The 25530-nt window shown below is 35.1% G+C and overlaps 1 protein-coding gene and 1 pseudogene across 1 annotated transcript; one reads left to right on the forward strand and one right to left on the reverse strand.

Annotated features, from left to right (window-relative positions):
- Positions 1–11935: 11935 nt before the first annotated feature.
- LOC107809577 (uncharacterized) lies at positions 11936–14753 on the forward strand (annotated as a pseudogene).
- Positions 14754–15569: 816 nt separating this feature from the next.
- Positions 15570–21483, reverse strand: LOC107809579 (proteasome subunit alpha type-3). Its single transcript, XM_016634237.2, has 9 exons — positions 21156–21483; positions 20974–21057; positions 19839–19912; positions 18633–18719; positions 18454–18538; positions 18264–18310; positions 16847–16912; positions 16246–16336; positions 15570–15954 (listed from the first exon to the last, which is right to left on the reverse strand). Exons 1-9 carry the CDS (start codon positions 21297–21299, stop codon positions 15883–15885), a joined length of 750 nt encoding a protein of 249 aa, XP_016489723.1. The 5' UTR covers positions 21300–21483; the 3' UTR covers positions 15570–15882.
- Between the last annotated feature and the right edge of the window lie 4047 nt (positions 21484–25530).

Here is a 25530-nt window from a genome sequence, read left to right on the forward strand (position 1 = left end):
AAATTCAAGCAAGAACTAGGCTAAATATCATATACTCAATCATAAATAAGCCCTAATTCAATCACCCATTAAGTACCCATACTAGGGTTGGGTGACAACCCTAGCTAAGGGTTTAGCTACTCATAGAAAATGAAGTAATTAAAGAAGAAACTAAGATAAAACTCATAATAGATGATTAAGGGAAGAAAATCTAATGTTAAAATGATAAACTATTACAAAGTTACCCAAAACAGTAAAGAAAAATGACTATCTATTTTCTAGAGTTCAAACTTAACCTAAAAATGACAAAAGGATCTATTTATACCCAGCTAAAATTATCGGACAAAATTGCCCCTGCGGAGATTCTGCGGCTGCATAATTATGTGTGCGGTCCGCACTTTGCTACTAGCTTGACAGGATGGACTTCTGCGACCGCACTTCTTCAAATTTTGCGGTTCGCACATTTCTGAGTGTAGCCGTACTCTCGAGTTTTAGCTTGGACATGCAAGACTTCTGCGGACCACACATTTTTTAGTGCGGCCGCACAATAATGGTGTGGTCCGCACTTCTTCATGACCCCAGAATTCATCTCTCTGAACCTCATCTTCTGCGGCCGCACAATAATTGTGCGGTCCACACTTTGCATGAAAATTTTGTCAAAGGCTTTCTCATGTTCTGCGGCCGCACTCAATATTGTGCGGTCCGCATTTTGCCCTTTTAGCTTTGTTTTGGTCCTTGTCCAAAATTACTCCTTCTTGTGTTGATTTTCATTTCTATGACTCATATTCCAACACTCCTGCAAGAAAGCACATTTCATTAGTTTTCGGGAATACCTTTAAGCAATTTTGAGCTAGAACGAAAGTAAAAGAGTGCAAATAAGTAATCAAAATCTCTACTTATCAGGGGTGTATCCCATATAAGGAGAAAAAAAAAGAAGGACAAATGGTTATGTAATATTGATCTGATAAGAACATTTTTTTGGTAAAAGATTCTCTCTTTCTAGAAAAGATACAAACATCACCTTTTTTATCAAAATCCTTGTTCATACTATTCCACACCTTTCCATCAGATCCGAGAATAGTTCGAACTGTCTTGGATTTATCTGTCACTCATTATTGTCAGGGGGAACAATCATCTAATCCATTCTTTATTGGGTGAATCACTCCTCTTATTTACTTAAATGCCATTTATTGCTATTTATTACCGGTTACTCTTCCATTATTGCTTATATTTTATGAATGTTTAATGCGTGTTATTGTCAACCTCTTATTGGATCTGTCCCACCTTATCCACGCCCTCAGGATTCACATCTAGAGGTATTATCATTAACTAGGTTAAATCCATTATTGCATAAATATAATAGTTTCGATCGAAAGTTATACTTTTTGGTCAAACAACTGTCAAAAAAATCAGAGTGATATGGGAGGTTTATTTTCTTTGTGTGTTTGCCCATAAGACTATATGGCGTTTTGGACATAAAAATTATAATTTTTGAAGAAAAAAAGTAGTATTTGGAGTTAAGTTGAAAAATGGTATTTGAAATTTGGAATTATATTTGGATACGTATTTCACTTGAAAAAATATTGCAGTTTTATGAGGGGAAAATTTTTGAAATTTTTGAAATTTGGTTTTTGAAAAACTCATTTTCGAATTTTTTTCAAAAACTTGCAATATTTCATGGACAAACATATTTTTTTTAAAAAATAAAAAAGAGAAATTTTTATATGGACAAACTGGTCTTATATATACTTCTCCTTTTTTCTAATTTGAAAATATGTTAGATAAACTTTGCACTTTAATTTGATTATTATATTTTCTTTAGTTTGGTCCTCGATATATTCACTTTGACAGATATGTCCTTGATGTATCAAGTTATATTGAAAACATTGGATACTCTCTCCGTCCGAAGATGATTTGACTCGGTACAGAGTTTAAAAAATATATTTGAAACTTGTAGTATAAAATAGAATATTATAAATTATCTCATTAAGGATAACGTAGGAAGTTTAAATTATTTATAATTAAAAACGTATGTCAATCATTTCGGGACATATTAAAAAACTAAAGTATAACACATAAATTTGGACATTAAAAGTAATAAATACTTAGAAAAATATTTTCGTGCACACATTAATGGCCGCTTATCAACACATTAGAAAAAACACTCGAAAAAAAGTCATGTTCGAACTGTAATGTAATACTGATTGTATACAATTTATGTATAACGTTTTCCCGCGTTGAATCGTTTTTAGTAGACAAGCATATTTTTGGATCTTTAGATAATGTTGGGGTCATTTTTATACAACTAATAAAATAAAAGGGTAGATTTAAACTTTTTCGAACAATAGAGGGACAAATTTGACTTATTTCTTTTCTTTAAAGAAAAATCTAAAAACAATATGTGGTCATTTTTTTTTTCAGAGGGTGGTATAGAAATAGAAACAAAAAATACAGACAACAAAGCACCAATTTTCATCGGACGGAGTGTGTGTGCGCGTGTTTTTGTAGAGAGAGAATTGGAAAATGGAAGAATTGATCTGAAGAAGGGCATTTCACTTCAATTTTCATTCTTTTCTCCATAATAGAAGGTATTAGTCTTTTTTCTATGTTTTGTGGACTCTGTGATTTTGGCTTACTTTGACTGAAAGTGGACTTCTTCTGGGGAAGGAGTAAAAGATAATTTCCCGATTTTTTTTTATTTTTATTTTTTGTAATTCTTTTTTTATGGTTAATGATTGGTGATCTCTTGTATGTTTTAGTGATGTTTTGACTGAATGTAGGATTTTGTGAAAAAGGAATATAAGTTAATCTCTGAATTGAATGGTTGGGAGAATTAACCTAAATAGCCACCCACCCAACCGCTTAAACAAAAAAATACCCGGATGAAATTTTTATATATGTATAATCCATGTATAATATGTGTATAATCTTGTCTAATACGTATGTATAATCTATGTATATTGGCTAGAAAAAGTAAACCGTGATTTTGACCGGCTATTTGTGTAAAGATCCCTTCTTCTTTTTTTATGGTGTATGGTTGGTGAGCTCTTGTAATTTAGTGATATATTGTGAATTCTTTGATTTTAGCTTGGTTTTGCTGAATTACATGGCCTTCTTGCATATATTAGGAAAAAGTTTATCAAATAAAAGCAGAATCCACATGATCGTTGTTTTGGTTAGATTTATAATGTTGGAGGAATTGGAGCAAGTAAATATGGAGATATATAGCTCAGAGTCAAGGAAGGCAGTACATTGTCTGAAAATTGGCCTTCTTTAATTATATTCATCCTTCTTTTTACCCTTCTCGCGTACTGCCAGTAATAACTACTACGCTTTAATTCTGAACTAGTTGGGTTAGTTATATGGATCCTTCATATCCATTGAGCTGTGCTTGGACCCATTTCAGTTCAATCGCTCAATGATTTGTTTCTAAGGACAAACTAGGGGTTTTGTATCTCTAGACTCTAGAGGGTCTTCACATTTTTCACTAACATGCAATTCTCCAAACAAACTCTTGGAAAACACTGGACCCATGTATGTGTACGAACATGACTAAGCTTTATTATTAACAGTCTAAAATTATAATCTTCTGCTAAATTCTTGCTATCATGCTCAAAAGAGCTATAAAAGAATATCATTCCTTGCCGTATAGAAATGATATGGCTAGAGAAAGCTGAATAAAAATTTAGAGACTATGATCAATTAAAAGAATAAAGATTACAAATTTTGGTGGGGCTTGTTTCATGCATAAGGAATAGAATCCTTTCAATTATGAGATTCTCTTTGGACTAGGCCAGATCTTTTAAATTTCCCTAGCAGTAATATTAAAAGTCATCAGTTTGTTGCTTGAAGTGACAAGGCAAAACTAAGCAAAGTGTTATCTCCTCTCGGGTGATGCGATGTGGTAATAGGAGGTTCATGCTTCAGATAATGAGATGTAAAAAGTGATCCGAAAGGAAGTTTTTGAAGATTCGTGGACAACTTTTGGGAAAACGTTTTTTTGAAATTTCCTTTTGTAAAGAAAAGTTTGTCCAGAAAGAAAGTATGTTTGGTAGTTTTACTCTTTTTTAAAATTACTGAGTGTTTTTTGGGCTATTCTTTAAAGAACACCCTAGGACCACTTTTGTTTTATTTTTTCTACAAACAAATATTTGGAATACATTTTTGCAAAAGTTTCTTGCAGGAACTTAAACAAGCATGTTTTTGAACACTTCTTTTTTGAAAGATTTCGAAAACTTCCCATTACAAATGCCACCATTAAATTTGGCTACAACAATGCCTCAGTCCCAAATAAGTCGAGGTCAGCTATATGAAACCTCACTGATCACGTTTCACCAGTTGGGTCAGTTATATGAAACCTCACTGATCATGTTTCATCATTACATATGGTTTTGAAAGAAAAAAATAAATATGGCAGAAAAGATTAGACTTTTGCCATTTGAATACTAGACTCCTCTCTATTACTCTTTTTTTTTGGGGTGTTTGTGATAACTAAGGTTTTCGGGCCAGCTTGCATGCCCTTTGACTATTGCATCGGCTACCTGCTACCTACTATTAGCAAAGGTACCGAGTAATTATGTCTATCAAAAGTTTGGACAAATGAAAAGAAATCACTTGGCTTTTTCTGTTTTTATTGGGATTCGAGCTTTGGTTTCCCATGACTCCTCCTTATTACTCTTCATTGTGGCCATCTTCTTATCGAATTTGTAATGCCTCTCCTTCTACTAATTCTAATGCGTTGCAGATTTTGATTTACCCTCTCCCCTGCATACATGATACACCATATGTTCTTCTTCTTGTAGTATACAAATCCTCTTATTCTAAATTTGAGCTCTCTTTTGCTCCTCTTTCTACTCTCTTAGTACAGTTTCTACAGCAATTAAACATGCAATTGAATGCAACAAATTATATTTGTTGCAGATTGACTGAAAATTAAAATCAATATTATGATTGAAGTTATCTTTGCATGGTCATGTTGAAATTACTTTCTAATGATGTTTAATATGAGTTGTTTGATGTATATTATCGATATTATATACTTGATGCTGGAATTAATAATTTTAGTTGCTATTTGATGTAATTGAAATCATTGACCCTCTTGTCATTTTGCACTTTTCACTTTTAATAGCATCGCTCATAAAGTCATTGTAGCCCAAATATCCTCTTCCTATGCTGTTGTTCTGCTTTTGACTTATTCTTTGATGAATGAATAATTGATAGCAGTTCATGTTTTCTCTTTGTGCAATAACATCTCTTGCACTCATAACCACCAGACCTTCTTTCCGTCTTATTGAAAGTTGAGCCAGTCAATGTCTTGAAATAGGTAAGGAGTGTGTACGGTATAAATTATGAAAGCATGCATTTAGAGCACTAGGTCCATTGTTGTCAATCAATGATGCATAGGGTTATATTAGTTAAAGAGATGATCCTCTTGAATTATTTTGTCAGATGTTGAAAATATTATTTGGGCCTCTCATAAATCTAAAAGTGAGAGGCTGCAAAACTATTATCGTTCTTTTAAACATGTGTCTTTCTGCTTGATTTTAAGGATAAATAAGATAGAAAAAGTTTGATACCCACCAAAATGTTTTTCTTAACGTCTTATCTCATGTTTAATGTAGTTGCATTTGACGTGGACATGGATACTGATATTTTAGAACTGTCGTTGTTTCTGTAGAAAATACGAGCTGCTATTATGCTTAGTACTTCATTTTGTTTTGCTACTAGTTTGCTCACAGTGATTAAGTGAAACCAGTTTGAATGTGATAATTATACTTGAGTTTGTGAGAGAGTAAGATAATGTGAAAAGGAGTATAAAGATGTCACACACTCCAAATTCGAAATAAAATATAATAGTAATAGTATTTGTTAGTTTGACTTTTTGAGGATGTTAAATTTGCCATTTTAGGGAAGTGGCTATTCATTTAATACCCTCGAAAATAAGATGTAGGTCAAACAAAATGCAATGGCTGTATTCTCAAAGAGAAAATAGTGTTAAACTGGTTATTAGAATTGTTGGGTCATATAATTGCCCTCATTGTGTGTAAGGGGTCCTAAAGGATTTTATAAATATTGTAAAGCAGAAGCTTCTAAAGGAGTTTATAAAGGTGTTAGATCTAGTAGTCAAATAGCAAAAGGCCATATTATTTTCCTCTTTTCTTTTCCATCTTGGGAAGTTAGATTCCAAAAATCCTTCACTTCTCGCTCGCTCCTTATTGTCTGACATTTGTGCTTGTTTGAAGTGCATCTCTTCCCCCACTAGGCGATAACCCTCCGTGTTGCATAGCTCAGTTGCTTGAAGCGACAAAATGATGACTTCTAATAACACCATTGATCCCTTCGTGTGGGACTGTGTTTTGCAGACTTTGTGAACTTATATGTTGTGTCTGCAATGTTTTCTTTTTAAGTATTGTAGAAAGATTATTATCAGTAAAATCCTAGAGACACACCTAACAATCAGCTTCTAATTATCTGTACTAAAATTGACAACTCGATCTCCAGATCGAGAATCTGTCGAATCTAGGACAAAGAAGTCCAGTATATCTTCAGGTGGCGGGGTCCAAGAACGTGAAGAATTTCTCCGTAGATTTGTAGAAAGCGAAAGCTTGATTGAGAACCTTAAGAGGAACCTCCTTTTGAATTAGTAGATCTTCAAAAGTTTGATTATGCTTTGGAAGGAGTTCCATTTCAGCAGCTGATTCGAATCCCTAGTGCAATCTGTGACTCGGCTTCTGGCGTTGTGGAAGCAACTGCTTATCTTGCCCTTGAAGATTTTCTTCATGCAAGTGTGAAGGGTTTGATAGGAACAAACCCTATTTCCTCTAAAAGAAAGAAAAAAAGAAGACAAAAAGAAGTAGAAGAAGACAGAGAAAAAGCAAGAATGAAAAGAAAGAAAACGAGAGAAGAAAGGAAAAGTCAAAGTTGGTGGGCTGCAAATGTGAAAGAAAGAATTCGGCGCATAGTTTGCGGTGCCATCCTGCCACGTATTCACATTCGCTGAAAACTTTTTTTCTCAGCAGACGCTCTGCCTATAAATAGGCATTCTCTTCTTCAGTTGTAGATCATCACACACATTCTTCTTTCTCTCTCAATATCAATAAAGCTATTCTCTGTGTGATCGTGGAGTAGGCAAAAATTGTCGAACCACGTAAATCTTGTCTTGTGCAATTTATTGTGTTTCTCTTTAAATATATGTATTTTTTCTATTAGCCCGACACGCTCCCAACAACTGGTATCAGAGCACAGTCAAGTGTAATTCTGGTAGAGAAGTACGGTATTGGTGCAGGTACGATTCACAATAATAGTGCGATACTATTGATCATCAATACTAACACTATTCACAATAGTGAAGTATTATTCATTAATAGTGATAGTATTGTTCACTAATAGTGAGTGTTGTCTACCTTATACGGTTGAGATATTTTTCCTACACGGAGTACTATTCGCGATTACTATTCACAAGCACTATTCACATAAAAAAATATTTTTTTGTGAAGAAATGACCTCGGAAGAAGGGAAGGTTAAGATTGACAAGTTTAATGGTAAAAATTTTGGATTCTGGAAAATGCTAATAGAGTATTATTTGTACCAGAAAAATTACACTTACCTCTGACCGGGGTAAAACCAGAGAATATGGCCAATGCGGTTTAGGATCTATTAGATCGCTAAGCTCTTGGTGTGATTCATTTGACGCTGACACGAAATATAACGTTCAACATCATTAACGAGAAGACCACTGCAGGCCTGATGAAGGCGTTATCGAATATGTACGAGAAGCCATCTGCTTCAACTAAAGTCTATTTGATGCGTCGATTGTTCAACCTAAAGATGACAGAAGGTGGATTTGTTACGGAATATATCAATGAGTTTAATGTAGTATTAACTCAGTTGAGTTCTGTTAATATAACATTTGATGACGAAGTCAGGGCGTTGCTTCTACTATCCTATCTACCGGAGAGTTGGTCTGCAACAGCAACTGCAGTTAGCAGTTCATCGGGAATTACCAAACTCGAATTGGATGATATCAGAGACTTGGTTCTAAGCGAAGATATTCACCGGAGAGAATCAAGTGATTCCCAGGATCTGCTTTTAATACCGAAAGCAGGGGAGAAACAACCAAAGAGGACAAAGTTGGTCGTCGCAGATCAAAGTCAACGAGGAGGCCAATCCAAAAATCGCAAAGACATTACTTGTTGGAATTGCGATAAAAAGGGTCACTACAGTAGTCAGCGTAGAGAACCAAAGAAGAAGAACGATGAAAAGTTACCAAACCTCAAGCATGTTGAATTAGGTTTATGCGAAGATTGCATTTAAGGGAAACAAAAGAGAGTTAGTTTCTCAAAGGCGGAAAGGACGCCAAAGAAAGAGAAGCTGGAACTAGTGCATACAGATGTGTGGGGACCAGCTCCTGTAACTTCTGTGGGAGGCTCACGCTATTATGTCACCTTCATTGATAATTCCACGAGAAATGTATGAGTTTACTTTTAAAAAAATAAATCTGATGTGTTTGTTACCTTTAAAAGATGGAAAGCTGAAGTTGAAAATCAGACAAACCTAAAGTTAAAATGTCTGAAGTATGACAATGGAGGAGAGTATGATAGTCATGAGTTCAAAGCATTCTGCTATGAGAATGGGTTTAGAATGATCAAGATAGTTCCTGGAACACTAGAACAAAATGGTGTTGCTGAGAGGATAAACAAAACCCTGAATGAACGAGCCAGAAGTATGAGAATACGTTCTGGTTGCCGAAGTATTTTTGGGCCGAGGCTGTTCACACGGCAGCTTACCTCATAAACAGGGGACCCTCTGTACCACTAAATTTTGAAATTCCTGAGAAGGTATGGACAGGAAAGGAGGTAATTCTCTCATATCTGAAAAACTTTGGTTGTGTTGCTTATGTGCATGTAAACTCTAATGATAGAGATAAGCTTGATTTTAAAGCCAAGAAATGTTTCTTTATTGGCTATGGTGATGATGATTTCGGTTATCGATTTTGAGATGATCAGAATAGAAAGATCTTAAGACACAGGAATGTCACATTCAATGAAAATGTGATGTACAAGGACAAGCTTGGAGTAGAACCAACCAGCACCAGCAGACAGACATCTGAAACAATTGAGTTAGAAGAAATCTCAGAAAATGAAGTGGCTAGAGGGATTACAACCGATTCTGAAATTGAAGATGAAGAATGAGAAGCCGAATCTCGATCAGAATCAGAACCAGAGATAGAATCAGATGCAAAATCAAATCTGGACTTGAATCAAATTCGGGATCAATTACTCCTGAACCTACATTAAGGAGATCTAAACGAGTCACGAATGCTCCACATAGGTTAACTCTCTCTCTCTCTCTCTCCACTTTCTACTTCTGACCGATGTTGGAGAACCAAAGCATTTTGTTGAAGCAGTGCAGGTGATGAACTCTAATAAGCGGAAGCCAGCCATGAAAGAATAGATGAATTCTCTTCGAAAGAATAAAACATGGATACTTACCGAGTTACCAAAAGGAAAGAAGGCATTGCAGAACAAGTAGGTGTACTGGGTCACGGAAGAGCATGACGGTAAGAAGAGATACAAAGCACGATTAATAGTAAAAGGCTTTCAGCAGAAGGAAGGAATTGACTACACCGAGATCTTCTCCCTTGTAGTCAAATTAACTATTGGTGCTAAGTATCATAGCTGCAGGAAATTTGCATTTGGAGCAGCTAGATGTTAAAATTGCTTTCTTGCATGGTGACCTTGAAGAAGACATCTACATGAAGTAACCTGAAGGTTTAAGTTTCTGGTAAAGAAAACTTTGTGTGTAAGTTGAAGAAGAGCTTGTATGGTTTGAAGCAAGCTCCCGACAATGGCACAAGAAATTTGATGGGTTCACGCATAATAATTGTTTCACACGATGTGAGATGGACCATTGCTATTATATCAAAAATCTTGATGAATCCTATATCATTTTACTGTTGTACTTTGATGATATGCTAATTGCAGGATCTAGCATAAATGAGATCAACATGGTTAAGCATTTATTGGAAGAGGAGTCAAAATAAAAGACTTAGGACCAACTAAGCAAATGCTTGAGATGAGGATTAGCAGAAACATGTCTGAAGGAACCTTAAAGTTGTCTTAAGAAAAGTACATACAAAAGGTACTAAGCAGGTTCAGTCTTCATGATGCAAAGACCAGAAGCACTCCACTCAGAAGCCATCTTAATTTGTCAAAGGACCAATCACCTAAGACATTTGAAGAAAGGAAGTACATGTCTAAAGTTTCATATGCTTCAACAGTAGGAAGTTTGATGTATTCTATGGTTTGCATTACATAGCCCGTGCAGTTGGAGTTGTCAGGTCCAATAAAGGAGCATTGGGAAGGTGTAAAATGGATATTGTGATATCTCAAAGGCACCTCAGGTATGGCACTTTGTTTTAAAAGAAGCAATATTATCTTACAAGGTTTTGCTTATGTAAATTTAGGCGGCGATCTGGATAGTCGAAAAAGTACCATAGGCTACGTGTTTACCTTGGGTGGTACTGCTGTTAGCTGGATGTCCAGACTTCAGAAAAGTGTTGCTCTATCTACCACTGAAGCATAGTACATGGCAATATCAGAAGCTGAAAAAGAAATAATTTGGCTCAAGAATTTTCTTAAAGAGCTAGGTAAAGAGCAGGACAATGGTGAGCTTTTCGGGCTTAGACAGAGTGCAATTCATCTTGCCAAGAATCCAGTGTTTCATACAAGATCGAAGCATATCCAGCTGAGGTATCATCATATCTGAGAGTTGATAAGTGAAGGAACTATTTCCCTACGGAAGATACCAGTATTGAAGAATCCGTCAGATATGTTAACCAAAGTTGTCGGTGTTGACAAACTGAGGTTGTGCACTGCCTCAGTTGGCCTTCAAAACTAATAATGTGAAGGCGTCACATTAGAGAATAGTTTTTTTTTTTATTGATGTAATATAGGTTTGAGGGGGAGATTGTCTTTGCGATTCTTGGATTGTCCTCTTCTCCTTTGCCATTGAACTTGTCAATCTTAACCTTCCCATCTTCCGACGTTATTTCTTCACAATTTTGTTTTTTAACCGCGAATAGTACTCTGTGTAGCAAAAATGTCTCAACCGTATAAGGTAGACAACACTCACTATTGGTGAACAGTGCTATTACTGTTAATTAATAATACTTCACTATTATAAATAGTATTAGTATTGTTGATCAATAGTGTTTCACTATTATTGTGAATAGTATCTGCACCAATACCGTACTTTTCTACCAGAATTATACTGTATGTGCTCTGATACCAGTTGTTGGGAAGCGTGTCAGGTTAATAGAAACAACAACTCAGTATAATCCCACTAGTGGAGTCTGGGGAGGGTAGTGTGTACGCAGACCTTACCCCTACCCTGGGGTAGAGAGGCTGTTTGCGATAGACTCTCGGCTCCCTCCCTCCAAGAACTCCTCACCTTGTTCTTGGGGTGACTCGAACTCACAACCTCTTGGTTGGAAGTGGAGGGTGCTTACCACTAGAACAACTCACTCTTGTCAGGTTAATAGAAAGGAAAAATATATTTAAAGAGAAAAGTAATAAATTGCACAAGACAAGATTTACGTGGTTCGGTAATTTTTGCCTACTCCACGGTCACACAGAGAATAGCTTTATTGATATTGAGAGAGAAAGAAGAATTTGTGTGATGATCTACAACTGAAGAAGAGAATGTCTATTTATAGGCAGGGCGTGTGCTGGAAAAAAAAGTTTTAAGCGAATGTGAATACGCAAATGGCACCGCAAACTACGAGCCGAATTTTTTCTTTTATATTTGCAGCCCACCAACTTTGACTTTTCCTTTCTTCTCTCGTTTTCATTCTTGTTTTTTCACTTTGACTTGTTTTTGTCTTCTTTCTTTTACGGTAAATAGGGTTTGTTCCTATCAGGGTTTATGGGAAGCATTTTGGGATTAGGACAAACCTATGCCTTTCTATGTTTCTAGTATCTACAATTCAAGCTTGAGATTCTACCAAGCCGAGAAATCCATTGCTAAAGGGAGACTTGAAGGTCTTTGTGCTACAACTGTAATGCTAAAGAACCCAAAGCATCCACAAGGGAAGTGGGATGATATTCTGGAACTTGCTATTCTAAGGCCTGATATTGGAAACTTTTCTACAATAGAGAATGACAGTAAGCCTTCTCTCTCAGTTTTAGGTGAACCTTTATTCTTTACTCTACGTGTATTGTTTGCGAGAAGCCTCAGCAAATACAATATTCCTCTCAGTTCGAATTCTGTTTTTGTTCTTTTAGTTGACTCTCAATACGGTAGTACAACAACAACAACATACCCAGTATTATCCCACACCGTGGGGAGACTCTCAATACGGTGGGGTCATGAAAGTTGAAGGAGATATAACCAAGTTGGAAATGGATGTGTTAGATACTACCAAGTTGCAACGCACTATAACTACAATTAATTTTTTTAATACTATCTATCTTTCTAATTACCAGGTCACTAAATAGAATCTAAGTTTTTGTTGAAATCATTAGATCTAACATTTAATTTATAAGTTTTATTTGATGACTGAAACAAATTTTATTATATAAGTGTGTGTCTGCGTGTGTGTATGTGCATGCGGTTAAATTCTTTCTGTTAGATATATGTGCGACTCACTATAACTACAATTAATTCAACTTTTAGGACTTTAAGACTTAACTGAACAAAGTTAAATAAACCTAAACCACAAAACAAGAACTTTTAAAAACTTTAAGATAGAACTTTGACATTGATAGATAGAAGCAGCATAACGGAATAAGAACATACCCTAAACTCCAAAGACAAGTAACACTCACAGTACAACAACATTCACCAGGATTACAAACACCCAGACACCAAAAAACAAGAAACTAGTAGAACAACAATGTGAACGTAGATAGGGCCTACACAAAAATCACCAAAGCCCTAAAACCACCACAACCCCTAGTTGTTGTTCACGCTAGAATCTGCGTAGTGTGAACTTTCAAAAATAATTTTTTAACACAACTTTAAAAACTCTTTTTCAAGTTTCAACCAAATCTATATCCAAACGCTAGTTTATTTTCCTTTCTTCCTCATCACGAGCCACTCCCTTTTAATCCAAACCAATAAATAGCAAATATACAAAATCGACAACTTCACTTCACAGTTGGTTTTGACGATTTATCGAACACCCTCTTATCCCAAAGTTGGAGTAATCTCTTTAGGAGAAGGGACAAATTTGTTCATATATTATTCAAAATTGTTCAGTTTTTTGCTTTTCTTTCAAATTTTTGGTCTAATTTTACTGTGTTGTTAGGAAACAGTATTATGTTTGCCTTTGACCCCAAATGAAACTCCAACTTGAGGGTAATACTATAATCAAAAGTTGAGTAGTAAATTTGAATTTGGATACAGAGTTCATTTTGTTTATGCTGGAGCAGTGTTAATAACAATAGCAATTGAAAAGCAATTGGGTGATAGCAGGTCGAATGGAAATGGTTTATTTCGCTTTGAGCAACATAGTGCTTCACCTGAAATTGTAGAAGTGCGCGAAGAATCCGTCACGTTGGTATCTGAAAAGTCCATAAACTGGAAGAAGGCTTTGTTTCTGTATGTAGGTTCACATCCTTCTCAGCTGGAACCAGCATAGATATGAAGCTATGGTATCAAGTTCAGAGGCAAACTAAGATATTAAGTATTATGAAACAAATGGGGTTATCTAGCAAATATCTGCCTCATTTAAGTGCATCCCCTGGCCAGTGCAAGAGACTCATATCCTAGTGACTAGTTCAGTGGGCAGAACAGTTGCCGATATGGTGAGAGTTGGCCAATTTGGTAAAGATGAGGCTGTTAGGTATTGTCCTTGTTATTTTATTTTACAAGAGAGGGATCATCCTGCAATGAATCTCCATTTATCCTCTACGTATGCCCTTCAACAAGGGAACTTGTGTTCGGCTTCTGATGCTGAGAGTCTGGTTTACATGCTTTACTTTTCGTCTGGCGCTGATATTTCTTGAATTCAGTAGAAGGGGCATTGCAATGGAGGGAAACTTCTTGGTCAAGAAGGCTACTCCACCAGAAGCTTGGAGATATGCAGTATTGAAAGCATTTGCAGCAGATTACGTTGACAGCCTTTGTGGAACGCCCTATCCTGTGGACTATGATATCTGGCTTAGAAGGTTAGAGAGACATATTCGTGAAGAAGATATTGATACATCAAGTTAGAATTTTTTTTCTTCAGCGCTGAGCCTCCCTGAATTTCGGTAACCATTATTTTGTGGCTGTGGGTCAGCCTTTCAGGAGGTTTCTTCTATGAATTACTTTGGGTCCTCAACGGTGGAGCTAGAAACTTTGTATTGCCAGTTTCCAACTTGAGGAGTAAATCAACCTACATCTTGCTGATTATATTTTCTGTTTAATTATTAAGCTGATCCTAGTTTCATTTTTTCACGGGCTCCGAAATGCTCAAAAGAATTCTTGGATGAAAGAGTACCATATTAGATGCCTGGAGCCTCTATTGCTTGTTCAGTTGTTTGTGCAGTTCGTTGGAACGAAGACCGTTGGAGTTATCAGCATTGAGTTGTTACATACATGTATTTTGTTTTTACAAATGTGATTATTGTAAGGATAGGAATTAGTGAGATTGCACTCAACTGTGTGATTGTTTGTTTGCTTACGGATATGGCCTTGTAGTTGTAGGACACTGCTCAAGAAACCATTCTATATCTGTAAATGGAATATATCTTTCTATCACTTTATGAAACTCCGTGGTTTAGTTGAAATAGCCAATGAATCATTATTCTTTTGTTCACTGGCATTACTATTTCTTGCTTATAATAAAACTCTTCTTGCTGTTTGCCTTCTGCTACGTAAAATATTTTAGCTGAAAAGCAACGGATGCATTGTTGCCCAGGTTGTCAAATTTATGCTGGCAAATCTGGATTTGTTTATTTTTTGCTTTGTTTTGTAGAATTTAGTTTAGGAGACAAGTAAAATCTTTTCATTTCATGATTCGATGAATAAAGTGACTACAACAGCTAGAAGCTTACCATACAGTCAACTTAGATGTAAATTATAATGCACTACTTTAAAGTAGTTTTACTGTTTGGTTTTTAGATGATTGGAATGTTCATGTGGTGCAGGGCTGATCAAGGTGATATATACAATTTCATCTTTATTTTTTATATTCCATATATATAGAACCAACTTAATTTTAGTTTAAATTGTTAGGAAAATGCCATGTTCTCTCTTCTATCAATGGTTAATTCCCATGTTATATCATTATGTCCAACCATGACAAAACAACTCCATTAATTATTTTCTTCTGACCAATCAAACTCGAAAGACCCATATCAATAACAGTGAAAATAAGCAACAACAACACTTAATATGTTGGTGATCAAGAAAAACCAAAAAAGCAAATACAATCGAAAATCTAATCAAGCTGAAAGTAAATATTGACATGTATTTTGGCTTGATTTGTACGAGCATGAAAAACATGTTTTGCTGCATATATAATCTATATCTATATATTTATAGTCATTCTCCGTTATTATTTAGAAACCACTTTACAAAGATGGATGCTAACCACCGGAGAATGAAAGAAATTGCAATTCAACTTGAGAAGACAAAAAAATTAGAAGTTGCAAATGTGGGACAACAAAGAAACCTATTACTATAAGTTAAAAACTACTAAAAACGAGAATTCCCAATATGAGAATGCAACCTATCCTCTTGATCTTAGAAAATTATGTGTAACGATTACAGTTTAAGGGAATAACAATCACTTTCATCACTAAAAGTAATCATCATACAGGTGCCAAATTTCAAACATGGCAGAGCAAGACTATTTGACTCAGCTGATAAAAGATAGGTGCATGAATAAACAAGGAACAAAGTGTCTTTGTGCCACTAATCTGCATCCATCTCTTCAAGTGCAGCTTTAGCCGCAGCCTTGGCTTCCTCTAACAAATCGGCAGGAACCTATGGCAACATCAAATAGCAGCACGAGTTACTAACCAGATTTTTATTTCAGTTAACATCAATAACATTCATTCACCACTATGAAATACATTGAGCACAGACGAAATAAAAGTACAACCGAAAATTACAAAAGTAATAACTAAGCTAAAAAAAAGTCATTTGCTTTAATATCTCGTTTTTGCTTCTGTGACAGGTTCAGGCAAAAACAATGAAAATGTCGAGTCGATACTAGCATTTAACACAAAGATACCAGTTCCTACTAAAGTGTACTCGAGAAGGATTGTGAATCACCTTCTGATGCTGTCGATTAGACTCATCACACACCCAACTCATTTCCAGTTCAAACGCCTTGTCCTTTGCCTCATCATGTACTCCGTATATTCTGGTTCCAGATAGAACATATTGTCAGAAAGCTGAACAATAAAAGCATGTCGCACCAACTAAATGAATTTGAAACCCTTAAATTTCTGGATAAAACTATAAACCGATGCCTTCATTCTTGCAACCAATAGATAAAAGCATAGACTTACCACTTCATAAAGAGCTAAACTTGGTGTTTCCAAATGCAAGCGATGATACTAACATCCCTTTACGCATAGTTAAAACCAGTTTCACATATTGACTTTTCACTTACAACTAAACAATATCATTGTAAAGCTATAAGAATCTGATTGGCTGCCAGAAAAATATTGAACTAACCAAAGGTTGAGAGAACTGGAACATGTTATACAAATTGATTTGCAGGCAGTTCTCAATGTCAACACAAACATCTACAAACTACACACAGAACATCTATTGACTACACAAAAATAGATCTTGCATTTGCATCAGGTCAGATATCAACAAAAATTTCAGCAATAAAATATTAGCATGAATCAAATTAGTTACTTACATTTTGGCTACCTCAATTACCCCTTGCCGACACGTCATTTCAGAGAGCTTCAACTTTTCAATTTCTCTGCCAAGATTTTATTTCAAAGTCACATTAGTGTGCATAAAAGAAAATTTGGTGCCAGATATAACAAAAAAATCCAAAACAAGGCAAAGCTTGATTGAATAAAACCCAACTTGATCACTGTCTTTTTTTAATCTCATATTCATAAAATAGCTTAGTCTCCGTCAAGTATACTAACTAAACCAGTAAACTCTTTAGCTGGTTTACTTCTAACATCACCAAGCTGTTATCAGACCTTCATAAAACCTAAATAAACAGTAAGAAAAATAGTTCAATAGAGAAACATAAATAAATTTTAACTTGAATTTCAGAAAGTTCAAAGTTAAATAGAATATTATTTTAATAGAAACATTTCTGAAACACCAAAATAAAGCATTTCTGAACCACCAAAATAAAGTGTCACACAAATGGGGTTATAGATCTCTCTCCCCTGGGCGGATAGGCAAATAAACCTGTCTTTCGTAATAAGACTGAAATAGAAAATAGATGAAAGAAATCGAAGATATTACGTGGTCATTCAGTAACATACCGGACCAGTTTAATGATTAAAAGATTTTGGCTAAGGGTGTTTAAGTGACTTGCTAAGATAAGCAAGTTAATCTCATTGATAATGGGTGTTTCTATGATGGTAGAAACTCTAGAGGTCATTCCCATTGTTGCCAAAACCTCATGGAGTCCAAATAAGATATCCCCATTTTCAATTACAACACCTCTGGCAAACTATGGTCTATGGCAAGAAAAGATCTGAACCTTTTAAGCATTGCTTTTAGACAAGAGAAAGGGTTTATAACCATAAAATTCTGGGTAAACAGCACCACGTGAACATCGAAAGCACAATTAATGTATCAGGAAATTGACTTTGATATTTGATACTGTATCATAGTGAAGTCAAAGAAAAACTTCTTTGACAACAGCTTTTTAGTTGTGATTTTAGCCCAATCATTACTGTTAGTAGTAACTTTCCATGCAGTTTCTGGATCTGCAAGTTTTATTTCTAAAAATTAATAAATGTCAAAAACTAAGGCAGATATTAATCAGTTTAACCTTTTCTTAAAGATAATTTTGTCATTCCCTAAGGGAAGAGGGAGCATATAATAATGAACTTTGTCATTTTCTTGTGGATGATAATGGACAGAGCTTAAAATCTAGAAAGACTAACTGCACAACCCCAAAGATGACATCCATGGCACTTTTAAAAAAGGCTAAACGAAATTTCAACTCGGAACATTTCGTGCAATCTTTTTTTGATAGTTGAAACTAAATGCATATTCAAATATCCACCACCATCAGAAAGCCATGCCTGATTGTTTCAAATCTGAAATTTAGGTTGTACAGAAGAGATCTATATACTTACGTCTTAGCAGCTTGTCTGCCCTTCCCAATAGCAGCACCAAAGTACCTCTACAACAAACAACACAAGACATCAACATCTTAAATAAACTCAGTCGATAAGGGTCGATCCAAGGCAAGGAAGCTATTCAAGAAAATATAATAGCACGCCATGTGGCGCAAACATATAGTAGTTAAACAATGATTTAACTCACATAGGAGACACCAGACGGCTCAACCATGTATAGTTGAGGTCCATCTCTATCATAGCCTCCAAGGATCACCCCACATCCGAAAGGCCTAAAACAAGTAGTACTCCAAACTTTCAGGTACAGAAAGCAAATAAAAGGAAGAAGTTGGGAGTATCAAAATGGCAACATATAGTCCAACATACCTGAGCCACCAATAAAGTGTGCATAAATGAACATAACTAGCAACACGTTCTGCAAGCTCTTTCACCGGAATTGGTTCACCATATGTACTACAAATTACAAACCCAGTCAATAGAAGAGTCAAAAATTAGGGTGGTGATATATGATGACAGCGAAACACCAATTTTCATAATTTCGAGTCAGGGAAAAAAAACTTTCATCACCATCTAGAACTCTAAGATGAGGCTCTAAAATCTTTTTGATTTTCCATCTACTAATGTAGGAAACATACAAACTACATTTGGTAATAATAATCAAAGAAACAAATGCAAAAGCCCCCTGTCGAATCAAAAGCTATGATTATAAATATCCCACATGACAACATTGGCATCTCTCTAGAAAGGATAATATTAGCAATAGGATCCGAGAAAGTGAATATAAACCCTTGCTGGAAATATCAACAGAAGCAGAGAGGTATCCGGCAATGCCTCTTTGACGCAATCGTGGCAGCAGAAGAGCCAGAAAAATGACTTAAATACCACTGTATCTCACTTTGTTATTAAGAAGGTGCTTCTGAAGAAACGCAAACCAATTAATATTTCTTTAGTCTTGAGTAGCTTCATAGTGGGATTGTAGATCTGCAATATTTTCCATTGATTTGATATCTAGGTTGACTATAGATACTAGATAGCTATGCATAAGGGCCAGATCGTCCATTTATGTTATTACAACCATGAAAAAATAAATTAGCACCTGCATAAAGCTCACTCAAGAAGTGAACTTTGCACTTCAAAGCCGTGGCAATATGCATAGATACATCATTAAGTTTTTCGTCCATATGTCACACTCATGGAGTATCACACTTTACCTAACACTAGTCACCATACAATTTAAATTATTCCATGCGTCTCTACCATAACAAATATACCCCGTAATAGAGCGAGTTAATTCTTCTGGCCGCAAGTGATTCCATAAACGATAGGTCCTAATCAATTTACATTTTCAAAACATTAGTAGAAAACTACAAAGGGTAAAACAAAACTTAAAGCCACTGGGAAACCACAAATTGGTTTGCAGTTTTCATAGATCTATGAAATGCCAAATGTGAACCCCCACGAATGCTAAACTACAGGAGAAACAGATGTAGAAACAGAACTCACACATCAAGATGTAAGTACACACACACACTGACACACATATGTTTTCAGATAAGGTGGCAAGAAGCAAACCTTTCATAGTTGGTTGCTTCAGACTTCGCACGGGCAACAATTTGCCTCCCATCTGCAGCCAGTCCTGCAACAGCCTATACATAAAGAAAAATAGGCAAAATAGAATAAATCATCACCCAAGAATCATCCAACAGAGCATTGGTTCAAAACTTTAACAGTGACATAGGTCCTTTTCAGCTTTAATGGGGCATTTGATGATGCTTCTGTAAATTTGTACCTCTAACAAATTAATAACTGCAGCAGAACTCCATTGTCATCACTGGAAACCATCTTAATTAATTTTTCACGAACAAACACCAGAAAAGAAAGATAACAAAGCCTAAACTTTTTCTCAATATTAGTTCGACTCTAAAGAACATAGACAAAGAAAGCTTTCATCTTCTCAGCCAAGTATTTGACAAAATTAAATCAGCACCATCATCAAACAAAAATAAGTAGGAGAACTAGAGAATATCTAGCTTTAGCGCACCCCAAAGACAAATTATAAGGTATTGGAATGACAGGACCCAAATTAGAGCAGAATGGATGTAGAAAATTCATACAGCCGACCTAGTTCAACTTAGTTAGGAATGAGGAGTAATAGTTTAATTCTTTCAAATTAAGGTGGTGTCCAATTCAGCCTACTCACACCTCGGTTAATCCGCCAGTAATTATTATCTACAAGCAATAGTGGAGCCAGGAATCTATACAAGGGGATTCAAAAATGTTATGCCTGGGATTTGAACCTATAACCTAAGCATTTTTTAACCCCCTTTGCCACTATACTAGAAATTTTTCATATGCCACGGTAACTCAACAGCTATTATATACAACCTAAAAAACTAGTTTTTGCCCTATTTAGATTCAATGAAGGGGGTTCAATTTAGCTCCGCTTCTTTCAAGTTAGCTCCACCCCTGTCTACCTGGTAACTCTATCCACCAATGCTTAGACGATGGGAAGAATTCACCTACTGTCACCTTTGCTGATTCCAATTATTAGCACTCCAGGTCTTCGACCCGCTAGGGACTAAGGGATAGTAGTATTTATTGTACTATTAGTTGTATTGTCATATAATATCCTTGGGAGGATCAAATAACAAATCAATGCAAGAAAAATCAGTAACAATACATCAGTAGTATGAGCATAAACGATTACCATGCCAGAATGGCGATGAACGGAGTGAATCCGACGGTTAGATCCCGGCAACATCATTTTAGACGCAATCAGCTTCTCAACTCCCTACAATTTCAAAATTCCCCAATATATCAATCAATCAATAAAAACACTAAAACACAAAACCCTAAAACCCCTAAAATCAACCAAATAAAACAAAATACCAAAACGATTCCGTCCTTGCATTTGATTCCGACAACAGTACCACTGTTATCGACGGCTTTGCCGGCGTATTCGATCTGAAATACTCTGCCGTCCGGGGAGAATGTCGTCACCGATAAGTCATATCCTGTTCCTATGCTGCTCATTTTTCAAGTTCCAGTTCCTTTGTTGTGAAATGCTACAAATTTTACTGATTCAGTTTTGAGTTCGAAGATTTTTTGCTTTGGCACTATGAACGACGGAACATACAGAGGAAAAGGAGTTTTCTTTTGTGTCAAGACAGAATAAGAGTTGGGAAGGTAAGGGGAAGTTGTTTTGTTAAAATTCTTCTTTGGGGAATAGAGTTCACATATTTTAACCTATACAACAGGAAAATAAACTTTCTCTGATCATTTTATTTGTCACTTTAAACCAAAAAACTTGTCTAAAATATTTGTAGCTTAGAAAAATAATATTTGTAAGTGGTTTTAAGGATACGTGGATTAACTTGACACAAAACAATAAATTAGATTGCAATTGAAATAAATAGCGATAAAGTAAATGCAAACCACACGAATTGAATAATTTCAGCCTTGGAAGGTTAGCCACCCTCGAGTCGAATGTACTTCAATCGATATCAAGACACATAAGAATAAGAGTTTAAAGAGAATAATAATGTATTGCTTTGGAATGTGTGTGTTACCATCTGTTAAATGAATTATCAGACCCTCTTTATATAATAGAGGAGTCTTACCTTAGGTATAATTCTATAAAAGGTAAAAAATCTCTTGATTTGCTGACTGTCGGTTCCTTATCGATACGTGCCGAGATTTTCGCCATAATATCCGACCGGTCACAGATATTTCGGTCTTCTGTAGGTCATGCTAACAATGTTTCTTCGAGCTCGTTCGGGTTTATGGTCGACTCCGAGATCACGGACCCAATATTCTCGAAGGTAGGTGTTCTGACCCCGGGTTCTAGCCCGGTGGGACTTGGAGTCGATCTTCAGCCCTTTATTGCCAAGTTTCGAGCCTGACCCGCCATGTCGTAGGCGAGCTCGATTTCGACCGTATACACGAAAAACTTTTAATTTGGCATTTGAAGTATCCAAAATATTTTCTAAATTAAGAATATGGTTTATTTTTTCAAAGTGTGATTCGTGAGCCAATGAGCATCAAGAAATATTGTGAATGCTTGGTAACATGGTTTGTGGAGTTTTAGCCAAACAGGACAGAATTTAAATTATTTCTCTCATTTCTTTTTCTGATCTTTATTTTTCGCTTTGACATAGTCATTTTCTTTGTATTTCCTGTTCGTTAGACAATGAAAGTTGACTTCTAATTTTAATCTTTAACCAAAACTAATAATTGACATTGAAGCAATCATATTTTAAACGGGACTTAGGGATGCTTAACAGATTTCCTTTGGTTAAACGAAATTGTGTTTGAATATGTATTTTATTCGAAGAAAAGCTGAAATTTTGTGAGTGGAAGAAAAATTCACCCGAAAAATGTCCGAAACCAGTTTTTAGGAAATTGAAAATTTTTGAATTTTTTTTCCAAAACATGATCATATTTCAAACAATATTTTCAAGTTTTTTTTTGAAAAAGTGAAGCCAAAATCTATGAACTATTTCTAAGGTTTAAATTCAACTAAGTATTTGTTGAAAAAGGGGTGCAAAATATTAAACATATGAATCACTTCTCTGGTCTCCCGCTTACACCTCGGTGACACCATTAGGCATTATTGAATACTTTGAAACTTAAGTTTATTTCTATTGTACATTATTTTATATACACACACTTTAGATATACTAATTTTAGTGTGCGTGTCTGCATGTATATCTTCTCGAAATCAGTAAAAATTAATAGAATAAGAATTATATATAATAGCAAATGATGTGAAAATAGATGCAATATTTATTTAAGTGGAAACAAAGTTATTACCTTTGACTCAATAGTTGAATTCAAAATTAGATATCTTCTAAACCGACAAAGATGAATATTTTTTATCAAGTTTATATATTTGTAATTGAAGATATCTTATTGTATGAGATAATGATGCGAGAGACATGGTTAGACGCAAGGTAATGAACGTGAAGTATGTGTCTACAAAAAATATGTTAGTTGTTCATTGACTGAGCCTTTATCTAGAGATGCATTTCTGAGACACACCAGGTCTCAAGGCTTGCGTAGACTTTAAGATGCTTTATTTTTTAAATTTTTTCCCATGTCCACAAAACTAATGTTCTTTGATTATCAATAAAGTTGATTTAAATACATACATATTATTATTGTTGAATATTATGTGCATTTTTTATTTTTTTATTTTTGATAAGTATGTCGGGTGGGCAAGAGGTTGACCTTCTCACACATGCAACCGCCTCCTTATCTTAGTAATGTGAGGGGATAAGACATGATCTTAAGCAAAATTATCATAAGGATAATTTGAGAGTTATTCGGTTAAAATCAGAATGCTGCATAAACAATGACATAAGGTTATTAGGGTGAATAACATTCACCCAGTCTACTTTGTGAGTCGAGTAGGAGTTTAAAATTATATTGTAGATCAAGAAAATCAAATTTAGACATCTATAGTGTCTACATATCATCCGTGCAATATTTTTTATGAGATAAAGACATACGCTCTTCGAGAAAAAGAAGAAAATATTGTAGCACGTGGTTCATACCACGCGTGCTAATGTCGACCAATTGGATTAACATAAGTCTATTCTCAACTAATTACTGTGTGAGACCTAGAGCCTTTATGGTGGCTCAACATTTTATACCCTCAGAGGCTCCGATTAGATACTTGAGACTTAATTCGACTTTAGCTATCTTAGTGTATTTCCAAAAAAACTATGAACACAGATTCGGTCTAGTGGATTATATCTAGAAAAGCAGTCAAGCTAATATTAAGGGTATCATGAGAAGAGGAAGATTACTAATGGAATCTAATTAATTTGTGTTCACTGGTACATCAATTATAACTTATGGGTTATGATTGTGAATACAAGAAATAATGATATATGAATTTTTGAGATTATATCAAAATGTGATTCATACAATCCAGGATACTGCATACTTTATGATCTACTTGAAAATTTGCACTTGACGAGAGGTTATATACTTCTAATAGTTGTATATTACTTAGCTCTCATATTATATTGATCACACGATCTACTTCCTTGTATGAATGTTTGAAGAAATGATATGAGAACATATTTCTCAGATTAGATAAGCACTTCCATTACGTGCGAGTGGGAGATGCAGGAAATTCGGGTCCATCCATAAGGGGTGCTTTAACGCCATAAGGTTATTACGTAATCATAATATTTCCTACATAAGTACACTTATAGTGCATAATAAAATAATCTCACTAGTATTTTATTTACGCCCTTTCTCTCTCTCAATCCAACCTATGGTTTAGGTGTGATAGGAGGTTGCTCCGTCGCAACATAATAACCACCACCGAGCAGTAACTCCACTCGTGGTTTCTTCTGCTTCCGCTACGCGAACAAGTAAACTCTCGTTTTATGGTTTATGCGCTATCGAATATGTTTAGATTATCGCTTACTTATAGTTTTTAAAAAATATATATATAACTTTTTAATTATTTTAAAGTTAAGACGTTATAGTTGATTTGTATCTCATTGTAAATTTAACACTATTGCATTGTTTATACTTGTAAAAATATACTAAATATTTTATTTTCTATAAGTTAATTTATTTTATTTTTAAATTTTTCTTGAACTTTTAATATACTTTCTATATTTTTATATTATTATGCTATTTTTTATTAATAAAATTAAAGATTTATGCCTCAAATCTTGGGGCTTAACCTCGTTCTATAGTAAATAAAATATCCTCATACCTCGCCTTTTAAAATATTGTTTTAGAAAAATAAACATATATCACACCAACCAGTTAAAATAATACATGATTTTGTGTTCATGATGTGTAGAGGGCTATCAGACAACTGGGGAGCTCGGTACATGAGGCTACCAAGGCGCTCCGAATAGCAGTTTACTTATCTCTGTAAAAATATGCTAAATCAAGTTAATAATAAAGAAAAAAATGAATAACCAGCTTACCCAAACATATGCAGACATATTCGGTCTAGTGGAGTATATCTAGAAAAGCAGTCAAGTCAATGTTAAGGGTACCGTGAGAAGAGGAAAATTATTGATAGAATCTTATTGATTTGTGTTAACTGGTGCATCAGTTATAACTTATGGGTTATGATTGTGAATACAAGAATAATGATATATGAGAATTTAAGATTATATCAAAATGTGATTCATATGATCTAGGGTACTGCATACTTTATGATTACTTGCAGGTTTGCACTTGACCGGAGGCTATATACTACTATCAGATGTATAGCACTTAGTTCTCA

This window comes from Nicotiana tabacum, chromosome 24 (genome assembly GCF_000715075.1).
Source record: "Nicotiana tabacum cultivar K326 chromosome 24, ASM71507v2, whole genome shotgun sequence".
Classification (NCBI taxonomy): Eukaryota; Viridiplantae; Streptophyta; class Magnoliopsida; order Solanales; family Solanaceae; genus Nicotiana; species Nicotiana tabacum.